The 18,153-nt window shown below is 30.7% G+C and overlaps 1 protein-coding gene across 1 annotated transcript; it reads left to right on the top strand.

Moving 5' to 3' along the window:
- Nucleotides 1-1,866: 1,866 nt before the first annotated feature.
- LOC128155456 (uncharacterized) lies at nucleotides 1,867-18,097 on the top strand. Its single transcript, XM_052817161.1, has 9 exons — nucleotides 1,867-2,042; nucleotides 2,609-2,719; nucleotides 3,490-3,547; nucleotides 3,666-3,741; nucleotides 4,476-4,662; nucleotides 7,863-7,973; nucleotides 10,406-10,463; nucleotides 15,328-15,688; nucleotides 17,930-18,097. Exons 1-9 carry the CDS (start codon nucleotides 1,967-1,969, stop codon nucleotides 18,095-18,097), a joined length of 1,206 nt encoding a protein of 401 aa, XP_052673121.1. The 5' UTR covers nucleotides 1,867-1,966.
- Nucleotides 18,098-18,153: the final 56 nt, after the last annotated feature.

Genomic DNA, 18,153 nt, shown 5'->3' with positions numbered 1-18,153 from the left:
GTAGATTAATGCAATAGGTTTTGTTGAGATGTTCGGCATTTTCTCGAGTTTATTCAGTTTAAATAGAGTTTGATATCGCTGACGGAAATATGTAGGTATATGCATGTATATATATGATTCATTTCGAAAAAATAAATTGTGTTCTTTATTTGTTATAGTGCATGTTTCTTGTGTTTAATTGTTTACAATTTCTATTTACTAACCATATTTGAGTGTTAAGCTTCGAATTATAAGCAAGATACAGAGATTTGCTCACAATTGTATGTTTGTACACAGATCTTAAAAACTAAAGATTAAAAAAGTAAAAAATTGGTCAACATTTATTAAGAAAATTTTCAAAGTCTGTTCTTCCAGAAACCAACTTTAACAACTTATTGTATTGTAAACTTAACCTTTTTTCGTCATTATTACTCCTACTGTACATGTGATCCTTGACTGTGTTTGTGTTCATTGGTATAAACTGATTTTGAACCTCAAATACCAGTGAAATGGTCTTGAGTGAATAAAAGAATTGAAAATCTTAGGCTATTCTTTTTTTCCATTTTAAATGCTGAATAGAAAATACCAAGTTAAAAATCTTAAGCTGAATGTAATAAACCAATGTGAACAAAATATGACTCATACCTAGGCGAACTGTGAGCTCTGTATCTTGCTTATAATTCTACGATTGGCGCTGAAATTTTGGTTGAACATTAGAAATTCTATATGAATTAGAGTATGTTAAATACTTGTACAAACAAAATAAAAGAATGATATTCTGTATATACCTACTCTCTGGGGCCCCCTCTTTATACAATAAATAATGTGAAATCTACATCAATTTTGATAGTTTTTCAGACACGAGTAAATAAAAACGACATCTTTAAAACAGTTTCCATAGTTCTGACACATTTCTGTTGCGGGGATAAAGTAATTATCGCTATTCCTAAGAAAATATCACAGCGAAAAATTATCCTGGTTTGTACGCAAAGTAAATAACAGTCATTTAATTATAATGGAGAAGACATAAATTTTTTGAATGTTTTTAATCTGAGGAATCCGAGGCAGAACGAAAATATAGGGAATTTGAAGTTAACAACTTAACAGTGTACCCCTACCAAATGTTTAGTTTTATATCTTGCATAGGATTTTCTTATTCTGGTAAAAAATAGTATTTCATGATGGTTCAATGTCAAAGATTACATGTATGCAAAAATAAGTGTAAAATTCGAATACTTTACAATATTTATTTTTTGTTATTCTACCGATGGACCATATGGCACAATATCTTTTGAACGCCCATTGTTGCTCAGGTGGGCGATGTGGCCCCATGGGCCTCTTGTATTTACCCGTAACCGTGCTCCGAGTAAAAAAAACACCATGCTTTTCCAAAAATACATTTTAAACAATTGTACATGCAATAACACTTTCATAGATTTATTATATAAATGACAGTGCATAAATAAATGTTTTAGTTGTGACTTTTATAAAAACAATATGACAGACACTGACATTGTTTTTCAACTGATAAAAAACAGAGTACAGAGAGTGGTAAAATGATATATAAACCATGTATGTTTGTTTTTACTTAAAAGACCCAAGCTGTACAGCTATCGGAAATGGATGTTTTTTTGCAGAACCATCTTGTACAAGGTAATCCGCTAAGAGTTCTTCTGTCATTTTGTTTATAAGAGGTAATCATTTGACATTATAAATATTTTATGATGTAAACATTTATAATAACCAGGAATATGAAATATTATGATCTCATTTAATTATATTAGTAAACTACAATTAATATAAAAATTAATTCCATATCATTGTTTTTTTTATTATTTGAAATAAATAGCAAAATGCTTTACATGTAACTGTCTACTTTAGCGACGGGTATGATTTTCCAGTCTACCGAACGGATTCTTGTCCTAGTAATCAAAATGAATGGAACAAGAGATCATCAGCTATCAACTGTAATGATAAAAATGGATACATGTGTATGCCAAACGAACACTTCACAGAGCTTTTAGAGTTCTGTTATACAGTTCCTTTCTTAACGATTGAAGAAGGTAAATATTCATGCATGAAAAGTAGACATTAGAAGACAAAATATATTTAAGGATGACATTTAATCAGAATGAAAAAAAAATACCACTGATAATAAAAAAGAACCCTTTATTACATGTTATAGACCTTAATTAGACTGAAGTGTTATTTTTCACTTTTAAACAAGTAGGTCAATGAAGTACTTTCTGAGTTAATGGCCATTGAATATTAAACCGGGAAAACATAAAGGTTAAAATAATTTGAGCTAGTACAACCATTTAAGACTCACAGGTCGCTTTTTTTAAGTCATCTTAAATTTGAAAGAAAATAGGCGGGTAGCATTCCTTTTAATCCTCCTTTGACTTAGGCACTTCCTAGATTTAGATTCAATAAAAGTTTGAATTGCTTTTTGACATTGTCTTCCGAATTTATGATCACTTTGATATAAAAATAATTTTATTTCTTTCCAATTCATCAATTCATAGTTCTTATCTTTGACAATATCTATATAAGATTGTATCGTTAATGAATTTTGTAATGTCTCAAATGCTCTTAATTTTTGCTATAGAATTTTTCCTTTTCATTTCAGGTATTTGTTTATATTTAAGCAAGCACGTTTCTGTAGTGTATGGATACCAGTGCAAAAACTTTAGATATGGATGTCCTACTGCTAGTTACTTGTCTTCAAATATGTTTAAACGTAAGTCTTGCATATCAATATGAAAAATCATCCAACAACATCAGCACAATATTTTCATTAGATTTTAGATAATGTTTTGCCATGTCACAAAAAGAGTGTTGAAGCCAATTATCTCAAGTAACACAAGTTAGGGCATCTCACAGCCGGGTTAGTTAGGGCTTGATAATTATTTTTTCATTCCAATAATCAATACCAAAACTTAGCATAAACGTCGTATAACCAGTCTACCTCACTTTAAAACCTAAAACAGTTTTAAATTAGAAAAAAATATTGACATAAAATGGTTTTCTTTCAATTTGCTCAGCCAGGATGCACTAATTATATTATTTACAAAATTCATCAACCCTTCTGGGGATGTGATACCGACGTTATTGAAAGGTCACGGCATTGGTATACGAAAATTAATTTATGAAATAATTGATTTTTCACAAAGTTTTTTCTTTGCATTGGCACACCTTATATCTTACAACTAATAATGTCAATGAAACATGTAACGCCATCTCATGATTTGGTGAAAATAAGAAGCTGCAACACAACAGCTGTGGCAGTATTGTAAACAATGTGAAATTATGCAAAATATTAAATACAATACAAATATAACGTTACAAGTCCCTCATCTTACAAATGGTTACGTTAGAAGTTTGCACATCTTACATATGGTTACGTTAGAAGTTTGCACAGAATTGCATAAATGAAATTATATTTCATCTCTCAACTGAAGACTATTTATAAGAGATAAAAGTATCAATGTATTTGATTCTTCCATGTAGACAAGAGCTGTACCTCTGTTAGAAAGGGGTGTTTTCTTGCAGAACCACATTGTGGAAGGTAAGACTGTTTGAATCAGTTAATCTTTAATGTTATTTATTTTAAGTCACAATGAAACTGAAAATAACATAGTATCATTATACTTTTCTTTCTTTTGTCATCTTCTAATATACTCTAGTAAGCAGCCATTCACAACACGTGGGCAGACAGAGAAACAAACAGGTGTTGACATTGGAAGAAACAATGTGGAAAAGGTATGTACAGGTAGTTACCATAGATGCACTGGAGAAGAAAGGGAATCGAAAAAAGATTCTAATAGGATTAGTTTTCGAAAAAAAAAGAAATTAAAACTGTTCAACTTCTGAAGAAAACATATTAATTCTTTTGACTTTTATTGTGAATATTTACTAAACGAGTTATATTGCATCTTTTAAAGTTGAAGAAAAGGTAATATTTCTCGTTAATGACTCTTTATCTATACCGTGTAGCATTTAAACATATACTATTTTGCGTGTTTTTATTTTAAATATTTACCTACATTTAAAAAAAAAAAAATTATTTTGATTCTACATAAAATAAAGCATTAATTCAATTAAAATTTAATAAGTAAATTTTATATAAGTTGGTTATCAACCGGATGTTTGTTTGTCTCTTGTAAGCGGGAAATAAACTTTTTTTTACCCGTTAAAGCTAACAGTTGGTGCAAAGCAGAACAAAGTGAAATTGTTTGTACAAATAATATTTGTTGCTTTTCTAGCCTCAACTAGGATGTCAGGAGTTCACGAAAATATATCTAAAAAAAAATTAAAAAAAAAATCAAAAGCATATTTTTCAATCTGTTAATACCAAAATGTCGAAATTGAGACCAACATCTATAAATCTATCTAATCTCTGTTCGTGTGTTCCAAAACAAAACCGTTTTCAATTTGATGGAGAACCCTGTGTAAAGTATTTGTTTTTAGATAATTTTGCAAATGCGTACTTTCAGAAGTTAGACGGATATAAGTTTCCAGTTTACTCAACAGACTTTTGTCCTAGAAATCAATTAGAATGGGAAAAAAGATCGACTTCTATCAATTGCAATGCGACAAATGGATACATGTGTGTACCAAATGAAAACTTCACAGAACTAATTGAGTTTTGCTATATACATCCCTTTTTACTGATTCAAAAAGGTAAATAAAAATTTTGTTTTTTTTTAAAGACAACTTTTCAATGAATTTTTGCATGTGCTTTTAGCTCGATAACCAACCCATTTTAATGATTGGCTTTTAGGATTACGTTTACTCCGGCTTTGAGATTTCAAAAAATATTTTCAATTCAATTCCTGAAGTCAAAAGTTCTATTATAAACATAGAATAACAATGATATAAACAACATTCAATATTTTTTTAAATTTTAAGATTTAATAGTTTTATTTATTTGAGGAAGATGTGCTACGATAAAGGTAGATAAAGACTGAAACAGAGAAAATTTGGACTAATTTTTTTCATTTTTCATATTTTCTCTTAAAAACTTTATGTAGCAATGTATTTGCAAAAGTTAAGTTTCCACGTGTTTTTTCATATAATTTACATATTTTATTGTCGTAGTATATTGTGTATTGTTTCTTATGACTGGCTGGCACAGGATTGGAAAAATCTATAAAATACTTCAAATTAATTTCAGATAGAATTATTATAGATTTGATCATGCCCCGACCTAAATTATCACCTCATAATATTCGGAGAATGATTCCTTATTAATCATATTCATATAATTTTTTGCCATTGTACGATAAAACATTAAGATATAAATAAGCAAACCCCGCTGGCGCCTCAATTTGGCGTCATTTGTATTATGGGTTATATAGTAGAATTGTAAAACTCGATCAAAAATGGGTAGAATTTTGAATATTTGATAGAGGGAATTCAATCGAAATTAAATCTAAGATATGAGCTTAAAATAATTAGTACGGCTATTCGTATTTCATCATTTTCTAACCAACAAATTGTTTATTTTTTAAAAATTGCAAAATAAAGAAACTCTTTGAAAGGGTTGACAATTTTGATAAATTTAAGTATAAAAAGTAGGTCATTGACCTATTTATTTAAAAGTGAAAAACAGCACCACAGTGGTAGGGCTACAATGCATAATAAGTAGTTTTTCGCTCCTATTAGTGGTATTTTTCGCCCCTAAGTAAATGTAATCCTTTATTCAATAAGAATTTTCGGTATGTTGCATCAAAACAATACAAGACATGGGATTTTAGCAGCCCTTAAAGCATTTATCAAACTATCTATCAGTGTAAAAATAGTGTCGACATATACGAGGTTATGTTGCTCTAGTCGGAATTTATATAGAAAAGAATGACAGAGGAAAGCCTGGCCGAAAAATAGGAGCAAATTTTCATACCTTTAAACAAATGATTGATAAAACTTACATCTCTTCTAGTATTCATATGTTCAGTTATCAATAAATCACACCAACCACTTTAATAGAGTCCTTATTTTGAATCTCTTTACAATGCTCTCCGATCAAATTTACACGACATTCAACGTTCAGTAATGACGTTATAAATGTGTATATCTACATCTCTTCGGGAAAAAATGTCTCCAGTATTTTTTATTTGTATTTGGTCTACGCTTCGTTGCTTAAATATTTGAATTATTAATATTTGATAAACTAAGATCTGTGATTTCACGGAATTACATGTAACTCAGATTGCATGTGCTTCCTTAACACCCCCGCGTTCTACTATCAAATAATATGCAGATATTGATTTTATTAGTTCCCTTACTTGCAGATCAAAACGTTTCCTTGATTTGTGAAATATATATTGCTAAAGAGGTTGTATAATCATAATCAATATATTGTTTTGTTAATTATATAAGTAAATTAGTATTATATTAGCAATATCCTTATTTTCCTCTTGTATAGCCAAAATTGAGTTAATATAAAAATGAAAATAATGATTTTCAAATTGGTAGGAATTTTCATGATATCTGGAAATTTAGTTAAGGCCCCATTTCATGACCGTATGGTTACTTGAAAATTAGGCTGGGCCTGGAATGACCAGGGTTCGTCGAGGTGCTCACTGCTTTACACTATGACATACACAGAACGTAGAAAAAATAATGAAAGTATATTAGTTGTGGATAACCCACAGTTTAAAAAACTCAAACACAAATAAATTAAATTCCTCATATCTAAATAGTTTTCTTAATTTGACTTATAAATTATTTAAGGAAAATTATGATTTACGTCCTTTCGAATATTATCACTATGTAGAATTTTCTTATTTTCATATGATCTCTGATATCAAGTCATGTTATTCTGTCAGAGTCTGATCAAATCGTCTTTTTTGTTCTCGCAGTAATGTTAACTTTAAACTGATTGGATTTCCTTACCTTTTTAAACTTTATCATTCTAAACTTTTGATATTTTTACAGTGATTGCTCGTACGGTATTTACAACATTGTATGATAATGTTTATTCATTGTAAATTTTGTTTAAGTCAACGAGAACGCATTCGACATTTTTGAATAAATTTTGCCGGCATTTATGTCATTAAAGAATAGCTGGTACTGCTTCCAAAGAAACGTTTCTTTTTTAACCCTTGGCCAGTCTTTTTCATAATAAGCATTAAATTCTCTCATTATCATTTCCAAAAAACTAATACGTTTTTCTCTTTTCGATGCAATCATGCAGTGTTAAAGTACAGATTTTTTTCCAATTTGATGTTCATATATTCAATTGCAAAGAAATGAAAAAACTACGAAATATTTGTGGTAGATAAAAAAGGGGATGATGTTCATAATTAAATTGAACCCTTAATTGCTATCAACACACCAGGTCTCGGTGTCCAACTGACTTGCATGGTCAAACCTGTCAATCAGGGCTATGGCTATTGTTTCTTGCTTGATTGACGTACGGTATGTTATTGATCTCAATTCAGTTTAAATTTAAGGGATTTGGCATAAAATTGGGTCTTTAAGACGCAAAAATAGATATGAAAAAAGTTTTCAAATTAACAATTCTTGACCACAGAATGAATAACAATAAAATGAATATTTGAACAAAATGGCTATAGTATGTGTCAAAGTTTCTAGGGTTGCATTCGAAAATCAAGTTTGACTTAATGGTCTTTCTCAAAGACTAACTCAAAGATGTCACTTACATTCATGTACACATTTGTGACATCTTAGATATATCTACAACAACGCTGAAAAAATACAAAATAGAAAAATACAAACAGTTTATATAACTAAAGGTTTAGACGATTCAGAAATATATCAATCTGAAACTTAGAACTCCATTTTTCATTCAAACCTTTAAACACAAAAATTATACGAAAGGTTTTTTGTTTTAAAGATACTGTTTGTTATTATTTCAGGGGTTTGCTTGTATTTGGACAAGCACTACTCAAGAATAATTTTATACAGCTGTCGCCATTTTATAGATGGATGCCCTACTTCAAAATATATGTCTTCAAAAAGTTATGAAAGTAAGTGGTAGCTATTTTCAAAGGGGAATAACTAACCAATCTAAGGACTACATGCGGTATCATGCATTTCTCGCCCACAAAACTAAAGTTCAAAAGAGTACTCTAAATATTAGATTTCAAGTAGCTAAAATCATATTGAAAGTAAGAATGTATCAACCCGATGACGTCAAAATAGAAACATGACGTCTTAGATTGTCTTAGGCTGATGAATTAATGTGTTTGAGCAAAATATGAAGGTTATTCGACGGTTTTTTGACTGGGAAGCATCGATCACAGGATTGCTTAAGTACCATTTTTAACTATGATGTGTATAATTACATGAATGAAAACTTTTGGTAAAAAAAGTATTTGAGAAATCCTGCGCTATGGGTATACATCAGGCTTGGGGTAATGCTAAATGTAATGGTAATGCATTGCAATGCATTACATGTTTTCAAAGTAATGCTAGTAATGTGTAATGCCACAAAATAAGCATTACAAGTAATGGTAATGTAATTCATTACTTTCCAAAATTTAGTGTAATGCTGGCATTACTTTGCATTACTATGCTTATTTATGCATGTTCACTTTAAAAAATGTGATAAATAAATGAATAGCTGAAATTGTTTTTGATTAAAATTATTTTAAAGAAGAAAGCAATAATTCTTGAGATGAAAATGTTCTTTAGATAAAAATATTTTAGTTGTATTATAAAAAAAGATTTTTAAAAAGTTCATTTTATTACTTGATATAACAACACAATTCCATAACATTTTTAAGAGTGTTGTTATTAAGAGTTTGAAATCATTTAAACAATTTTCTCCAATTAGTTTTCACTTGAATTAAGAAGGTGTCAACAACACACAATGCCCCCAGGATAATCAAAACAATCTATTGTTATTAGAAGCACTGAACACCCCAATCCCCTTCCCTTGGCTATGTTCCAATAGAAAAAAAGGACAGACATGCACATTTAAAAACAAAATGAATGCACTGGCCATCCATGATGGAAATCAAAATCACTTTCGATATTATAACCCATTTGAAAATATTTTCTATCATTGCTCTTAATATATATCCTAATATAAAAATTGCAAAAAGACGTTCAGTCCCAGCTTCCTCTGCTCCTGTAGAAGGTTTATTTTGTATACATGTAGCTGGGAAGATTTTCAAACCTAACAGAATGCAGTTAAGAGATGAACTCTTTCAATCTTTGGTGATCATAAATTGCAACAGCAATCTTTTGTCTTAAAGTGTCCTCAGTCTAAAGAAATCCGATTAAAATATATTAAAAATTACTGGGAAAACCCTCTGTTTATAAATTAATTAAGTTTCCAAAATTATAAAGATTTGTGTAATCTGGGGAAATAACCCCATTTAGCTTAAATAACCGCAACGTTATCCCATTATTTGTTTTTTGTTATGCATGTACTTCTGTGTCTCTAGTTCATACCTGACAATGAACCATGTTAAAAGTCTATGTTTATAAATATCAATTTACTTTATGTGATATATGTTATCCATAATGCCATAAGATGATTATATATTGAGCAAATACAAAATAAATCTTGTATAACTATAAGTCATTGAATTTGAACCTGATACTGAACATGAACCTGTAAATATGTTAAAGAGTGTATTTTATTTGAAACATTTGCAAAAACTCTTTATTTAGCTTCACTTTTTTTACAACAAAGTAATGGTAATGGTAATGCATTACTTCACTCATGTAATGGTAATGGTAATGCATTACTTCAAGAAAATCAAGTAATGGTAATGGTAATTTAATGCCCAAATTCACGAAGTAATGGTAATGTAATGCAATACTTTACAATGTAATTCGCCCCAAGCCTGGTATACACGTACTTCCAAAAGAAAAATATGAAGGAATAATGACAATATTTTCATTTGTTATACCTATGTAAAACAGTTACAATATAACTCTATACGAAATAAAGTTCAGCATTTTGACTGTTGGACTGGAACTGTTGGATTGGAACTGTTAAAATCGACTGTTAAAAAAGACTGATGACCGGTGACCTCACATTCCGCGAAAAAGAGTTAATAATTAGAAGGGGTATTACAAAACAGTTGTTGACTTGAGTCGAGGGCAACAGTTGATCTGTCAGACCTGCTCGTAAACTGTTGCCCGCGGCCTTTGGCCTTTTGCGAGCCGGTCCGACAGATCAACTGTTGCCCTCAACCCCAGTCAAAGACTGTATATTATTGCGGGAATTAGCCCGGGAATAATCTTACTGACGTCATAGACAAACGGCTATCGGACTAATGAGTAAAATAACAAGATTATGGTAGTTGACATTCTCTGTCTATTGTTTTATGGAAATATGATTTTAATACAATACGTTTTCAAAATGGGGAAACAATGTTTGACCATATCAAAACTGGTACAAATATAAAAAGAAAATCTTTGTTTTTATTTTGGTTTCTGACAGACCCAAGCTGTGCATCCATTGTAAATGGCTGTTTTCGTGCGGAACCGTTGTGTGAAAGGTATGGCATATATATCTATCAGATTTAGTAGACAACAAACGTAATGGAATATTGGTGATTAAAATTTTCTTTGAAATCTTTAAATTTTTTATGTTTTAAAAGTTTTATGTTTTTTTATATTCTACTTTTCTTATATTTACATATACCGAACAATGGTTTTTTTACGTATTAAAAATCGATTGTGATTAATAACTTACAGACAAGACTGAAATAAAACGGCCCAGTTCCAACCAGTTTATCGATCGATTAAAATCTATAGCAACCTAAGAAAAATTACGCACTGCCCAAAATAACCATTATGATAAGACGAGAATTCCCACTTTACTTGGTTATTAGGTCTTTCCACCTTTCAGGTGAAAGACCTCTTGTTCTTTTTATTTAACGTATTGTTGTACATTAACAACAATTTAGTTAAAGTGTATATTTGTATTTTTCTGCAATGTCACCACCTTCATATCCTGCTTGAATCATCAAAGAATGCCTTTTATTGTTTTAATATTTGTATTATCAATGTGCGTTAAATGCATCAATGGAAGTGAAAATACCTTAAAAGAAAAACATTGTTATGAACATTTAATTACAAATAATTCCTGAAAACGTTGTGTTCACAAACCAGTTTAAATTGCGGTCAGATTAAGCAATCTCAAAATGAAGTAGGAAGAACAGACTCTTGGCTATGAAATGATAATCCAAGAGTAATATATTAAACTGGTGAAAAAAATAAGTCGCTAAAAATGAAGAATTATGACTTAATAAGTGAGTATGATATTATCATGACCTGACTTGCAGGTAGCTTAAGAAAACAAATTCATTAGTAAAAAAAAAATTAAAATAACGTGTGTACAGATTTCATTTTTAAGCCTCCAAGCTCATCATAAACATAAACTTTTATTATCTGATCGATGCGAAACAGTAAAAGAACCTTCAGTTTAACTTTATTGCATATTTATATATAAAATATTCTACTAAAAAACTACACCAGTACATCCATTACTAAGCCAGAAAAGTGCTGACATTCCCACTGTCTACAGATAAATATATACCTTTAACGGACAATTGACTGATAATACTGATAAACTTTAACAATTTCTGGCGTTTCTACTGACAGTGATGAAAAAATGTAGACATTATTGATGAATTTAACATTTTCTGACACATTTTACTGGGAAACGTTGGAAAGTACGTACTGACAAGTACTGACTAGTGCTGATCCCAACGCTTTTACCGTAATTGTTCCATAAAACGTGTAGACTCAAATAAACTGTCTTTTTTAAATTCTATTAGTATCCGTCGTTATGTTTAAACGTGGCATATGTTGTTTACAAGGGAATAACACATGAGTCCTAAAAAAACTAGGTTACTAGATTGTTTAAATTTTGTCTTAAGTAAATGGGACTCTTTTTCGCGCTAAATGACCTTCATAGTTTGCTTTTAATCTTATGCGAAGACTTTTAGGTGGAAATGTCTATTGTGAACATAGATTTAAAATGTGTAAATAATAATAATTGGTCCGTGTTGCTCTGCTTTGAATTCAAAATTTGTTTAATGTAGGACCATTTTTTTAAATGAGTGAAATAATTGCTATATTTTTTGAGTTTCGATTTATTGATATTTTCATAAAAATATATTAATTTCAGTTTAAAATGGTTCTTCAAGTGTAACTTTTTTACCTCAATAAGAATATCCGTAAAACGCAGTTCAGTACAGTATTATTTATCAAACTCATTGAAACTAATTGTAAGTTTATAAAGTGTTTACCCAAAACGGAACCAGAGGATCAATTGCATTGCTTTTTATTCTTTCCTTGAGGGTTCGCATGTCTTTAGAAGGGGGGGGGGGGTGGTGGTGGTGGGTTGTGACGTTTCACATGACGTTTGAAAATTTGAACTTTGTAAGCGCCTACAATTATCGCCATAAAATTAGAATTATGTACACATGTAAAGTTTGAATAACATATGAACCTTTTGACACAAATCTGTGAGGATGGCCAAATATGTCAAAGATTTAGCTATTTCAAGCGTCATGTTTTGTTATATATATCATCTTCTGCAAACTTGAGTTTTTATGGTAGATTTCGTAATTTACATCACTTCACATTCATGAAATGTTTATTAGGTTCCAGCATATGACTGCCCATGTAAAATGGCTATTGCATTTAGAATCTATAACTAGAGAGTTGAGTACTCCAAAAATAAAAGTGTTTCACTGATCATATTCATTTTATTTAAACCCTTCTATATAAACTTTATTTGAGAGTGTTTATTTCATTTAGATAACTCAAATGTGAATTTTTAAAAAGATAAAAGCCACTGTATTCAACTGGTCGGTTTACCAACAGTAAGTAACGAAAAGGGGAGGAACTAAGTTGATAAAGATATAAAGCCCGGAGGGAAACACACTTTTCTGTGTGTATATGTATTTTCACAGGGGTGATAAAATACACTTAACATTTTTCCGAAGATCTGAAAGCTCATTTAAACATTAGATGCGATAAAAAAGCAAACTTTTCAATGATAAAAAAGTTAGTTGATTTTATTAAATTAAATTATTAAATATTCATTTCTACCGTTTCCCCACATTCCTTTTTCATTTTTCACTTTAATCAACAACTGCATTTCTCTGCTTCCGATGTAAGCGAAATCCTACTTATCATTAATAGAATACTAGAATGCTCTTGTTTTTCCCTTAAATTTCAAAATAACATAACAAAATGAAGGATATATAAATCTTTTAAATTTAAAAATATATTAAGTTAAACTGTTTTTATTAATGCAATAATCTATTTAAACATTTCTTATTTAGCCAATTGTGAGTGGATTTTATTGCGAAATGTTAAAAACGCTCAGGATGACATTATTGTCTAAGTTTGTCAGTACTTTTCTAAGTTCACTTAGTTCTAGAGTACTTTTGTTTAAATTTTTTTTATCAGTTTTGTAGTAAATATTTATTAAATGTTAAAGTTTTCAGTACAAATTGGAAATGTAAGCACATTTCTGGCGTAGTAGTGATCGGATCTGGGATTCAAAAATTTCACCTATATTTCATCTAGTAGTGTTTTATTTGTTCATTAATGAAATTAACTCAGAATGCTTGCTAGTGCCTAGAAGTAGAGAAGGAAATTTCTGAAAGAGTTTCTTCATGTTTATTCTTGTTCATTACATGATCTATTGAACCAGGGCGTTGGTCATGAATTTCACAATTGTTGTTCTATATACAATTTGCCTGCTATATTCCTAGAGTAATAGCAAAGCAATTTTGTAATGGAGAAGTTCCTATTCGCAAGTTGACTACAAGAGGCTCAACCTAACACAAGAGCCCCTTATACCGTCGGGGCGAATAAAACAAAATCAGAATTTTTGTTCGGGTTTCCTTGTTTATTAGTACCATGTGTTTTATTGGTATAGCGATTCCTCAATTGTTACGCTAATGAACCCTTAGGAGATAGGTAAAAAATTAATGATAAAAAGGTTCTCCTCCTTATATAATTCACATCAGAACGGGTCAAAATAATCCTTATAATAGAAGAAACTAAAAAGTTCAAAAGTTAATAAGTGACACGTGCATGACACAAATCGCACGACGCACAAATATAGACGGGATTAGATAGCAATAAGTCAAGTAATTGCTTAAGTTGACATTCAAATATGCATTATACATACAATCTTAGAAACAAAAGTAATATGATTATTTTAGCATTTATATTACTCTTTGTATCAGGGAGTGGTATGACCATAAAAGTAACAGTGGTTTAAGATGGATAATTTGCAATTTTTATTTACTTTGAAGCTACAAAATAAGGTTTTGACCACTAATATATGCAAGACATTATGCAACCTTTGTTATGTTCGCATTTTTTTTAATATATAGGAAAAATGGTTGAGAAATTATTTTTTTTAGATTATTACTATATTATATAGTATTTCGTATATCATAATTCGCGTTTTGAATTTCTTATTTTGTATATTGTATGTATAATAATGTTTGGTTAAGTTACCATTCTTTCTTTGAATCTGTCTCGCGAATTAAAACTGGTATGACAAGTTGGCAAACTTTTAACTAAGATATAGATCTTAGTTGTGTATAGTAAAACTGGGACCAATCCTTCCCACCTTGATCATTAATATAAGCTTACATCACGTGTACAAATCACAAATTGCTCTTGGTTTCATGTTCCATCCAGACGCACACATTTGCATCAAAATTGTACAGTTTATCTTAGTTGTATGTTTAAGAGAATCTTTTACATAATGAACCATATACAATTATATTCCATATGATACCCTTTCATGCATCAAAGATGATGGCAAATTAGTTTGCATCCCTTAAGGTGTTCTTAATTATGATATAATTAAAAAGATTTGGATATTTAAGATTTTAAAATAAAATACCATTTCTGTCAAGTTATTTAATTCTTTTTAAGGTTTTTGTAATCCTTTCTTCTAAGAAAGCAATGCATGGGATTGTAAAATAAGGTTTAAAATTATGTTTTCTTGGTATTTGGACGTCAAAATATTATTGTTGATATTTTTATCAGGTAACGTTAAGACTTTATAAATTAAAAATAACACCGACTTAAGGTAAAGATGTGGGCAACAATGGACAATGTTGTGGGATTAAATGATTTTTTTAAATGAATATATTGCTATTAGGGAAATTAATACAAAATACGCAATTGTTTTGAATAATCGGTATCGAAAATCTTAAAATATGCAATCACGTAGTGGAGACCATGTTCGAGGAGCAAAGAATATGCAGGATTTTGACGCTATCTGCATTGATTGCAAGCAATCAACATTTTAATCATTCTTATATATTTGAGTTCTGTAATAATAATTCAATTTGTTTTAATGTCTTTATGAAATAGCACAACTCGAATAGAAACAAGAACTCCATCATCAACAATTCAATTCACAACATTACCACCATTAACTACTGAATCAGAAACAACGCAGCCCTCAAAATCCAAACCCACTATCATGCAAACATCAATTTTTCAAATCACAACAATGGACTCAACACCGTCTGAACCCACAACCATGGAACAGTCAACTAAACTAACAACGATGGAACCAACAACATCTGAAACCACAACAATAGAACCATTAACATCTGAACCCCCAACGACACTAAAATCAACCTATCAACCGTTAGTTACATCCTCACCAACACATCATCAAACAACGACTTCACTTACAACTAACCTTCAAGATTCCGAGGAAGAAGATGTAAAATACCTCACTTTTGACATCACTGAACGTACAACGAAGTCCCCTGGAGGAACTTCAAAACATTCACAAACGATTACCCCCATAACAAAAGGTCTTTATGGCAATTTTTTTTTTAAATCGGAGTTATAATCTCAAATGTTTTTGAATAAGTTGATTATTAAACTATGGTTATCATCTGCTATTCGACCGAAGGATATTTGCAGGAATTACCATTATCGTAGAATAAATGATGTTTAACATTTTTTATCGCTTATAATAAACGTTCGTTTGTTTTGACAAGCAATTTAATTTAAATCGTGTTCGGTTCATATCCAATACCTCCATGACCGAGGATGAAAATTATGAACAATTATCGTTATCGTTCGTTGGCCTAAAATGTACTTATGCAGACCAGACAGTCTGGAGATTTAAAGGTATGCTGAAATTTTAATAGGTGAAAGATTAAAATTAAGCTTAAAGGAGTTTTAAAGTAAACTGTATTCTTCAAAGATTGCTTAAAAGTAGTATTTACGCCTTATAATTTAAAAATGAAACAAAAGAAAACGTTGATGTTTGACTATCTTAAACACAGTCGTTACATATCTTATCCTTTTATTACAGTTATATATTTACTTATTTTTACATGATTAAATTTTCAATCAGAATATTTCAATTCTATTATGAATTTTTTAAGAATGATAATATACGAAGTATTTCTATTCAGTAAAATATTTATGGTTAGATTGTGTTTAACAGGTCTCTGATTCAGCATCTTTCATTTACAGTACTCAGATTCGTCCAACCTTTAATGCAATTACCAACAGTCAATATAATTCAAAAGGGTGTTTCTAGTTTAAGATTAAGCAGCCGACCCAGATCCAGACCAGCCCCCCCCCCCCCTCCCTCCGCTACCATCCTCCTGGGACTGGCAAGGGGTCAACATCGGAGAGTGTTCCTTAACCACATCCAGCTACTTCTGACTCAAAATCAGGTGAGGGGGTTTATCTCCTAAACATGGTGTCATTCACCATGTTATAACCGTTGTTATAAACTATCATTTGGCTGTTCATTAGGTGGAGTGTATAATATTTATGCCCAACGTGATTCAAGATTCTTTTACCCTCTGATAATTAGTATAAATCTTGCTTGTTTACATGATTGTATAAAAGTACATGACAAAGTAAACTAAAACAAATTAAAAGAGGTCATTTTAACATTTCCTTAGCATTTAGAATGTTATTCCTGAAACCAAATTTGATTTGATGAATCTTGATAAATTTCATAAAGTTTTTATCTTGCATTGAAAAAAATGAGGATTATTTTCAGAATGATTAATTTTATTAGAATATGTATCATGATATTTAACATTATGTTCTCTCTCTATCTTTTTTCAATCTCTCTTTTAGAAGTTTCACCTGTTTTTTACGTTTCTGACAATTTTTCATGTAGTCCCCGTTTTAACTGCTACGACGCTTGCATCACGGACAAAACAAGTTCAACATCACCACCAACAATTACAGAACCAACCAGCTAACACTGTGCTGTAACGACTTCAAATCCAGATTGTATCTATGCAACCTCTTTGAAGATAAGTCATACATTTCATCTCTCCTGTGAAAAAAAAAATTATTTAATTGTAGCTACTATAACGCATGGTGTAATCAAACAGGTTTTTGCTATTATGCCAATGTCATCTTTGGGTTGATTTAGAGATCAGGTCAAAGGAAAGGTATTTCATTGCATCACACTATGAATTACTTTTAGTGAGATTATCTAAGTTGGGGCTTCTTTAGTATATAGGTATGTTCAGGTTTCAGGATGAGTATGCTTTTTTTGCTTATTTCTGATATAAGTCTCTGCTTCTTAACCAACTAAAATCCTTCAGAAAGTAACATCAATCAACGTTCAGAACACTATGACAAAGATATTCAACTAGTCTCAAATGTTTCTCCCCAACGCCTCTACCACGAGCATCGCTGTCAAATCATCGCCGGAAACAAAAGATAATTATTTCCAAAATGGGTACATTTATTCGAGTATATCATGATATGCAAGATATTATTAATATCTCTCTCTCTCTCTCTCTCTCTCTCTCTCTCTCTCTCTCTCTCTCTCTCTCTGAAAGTTTAAATGAACTTATTTTTATGTTTCCAATCTAATTAAAATTAGATCCTTCACGCTCTCGTAGCGACATATCAAATACGAGAGCGTGAAGGATCTAATTTTAATAAGATAATTATGTTTCTGACAATTTTTCAGGGAATCCCTGTTTTAACTGCTGCCACACTTGCATCACTAACACAACAAGTTCAGCAACAGCAGCAGCAACAACAGCAGCAGCAAGTACAGCAACAGCAACAACCAGCTGCCGCTGCTGTGCTGCAACAACTTCAGCAACTTCAAAACGCTTCTACACAGCCTTTTTAGTTGAGACATACATTACATCTCTCAAGTCATTGAAATTGTACCAATTATCAAACAGG

This window comes from Crassostrea angulata, chromosome 7 (genome assembly GCF_025612915.1).
Source record: "Crassostrea angulata isolate pt1a10 chromosome 7, ASM2561291v2, whole genome shotgun sequence".
Taxonomy (NCBI): Eukaryota; Metazoa; Mollusca; class Bivalvia; order Ostreida; family Ostreidae; genus Magallana; species Magallana angulata.
Note: the sequence above shows the minus strand (reverse complement) of the source record. Positions and strands in the feature narration are given on the sequence as shown.

Bases quoted from the DNA above. Each gene is read 5' to 3' on its own strand.
- LOC128155456 (XM_052817161.1), top strand. From the start codon at position 1,967: ATGTGTATGCCAAACGAACACTTCACAGAGCTTTTAGAGTTCTGTTAT. The intron at 3,742-4,475 runs GTATGTACAGGT...GCGTACTTTCAG, and splicing joins GAAGAAACAATGTGGAAAAG to AAGTTAGACGGATATAAGTT. The intron at 4,663-7,862 runs GTAAATAAAAAT...TTATTATTTCAG, and splicing joins CTTTTTACTGATTCAAAAAG to GGGTTTGCTTGTATTTGGAC.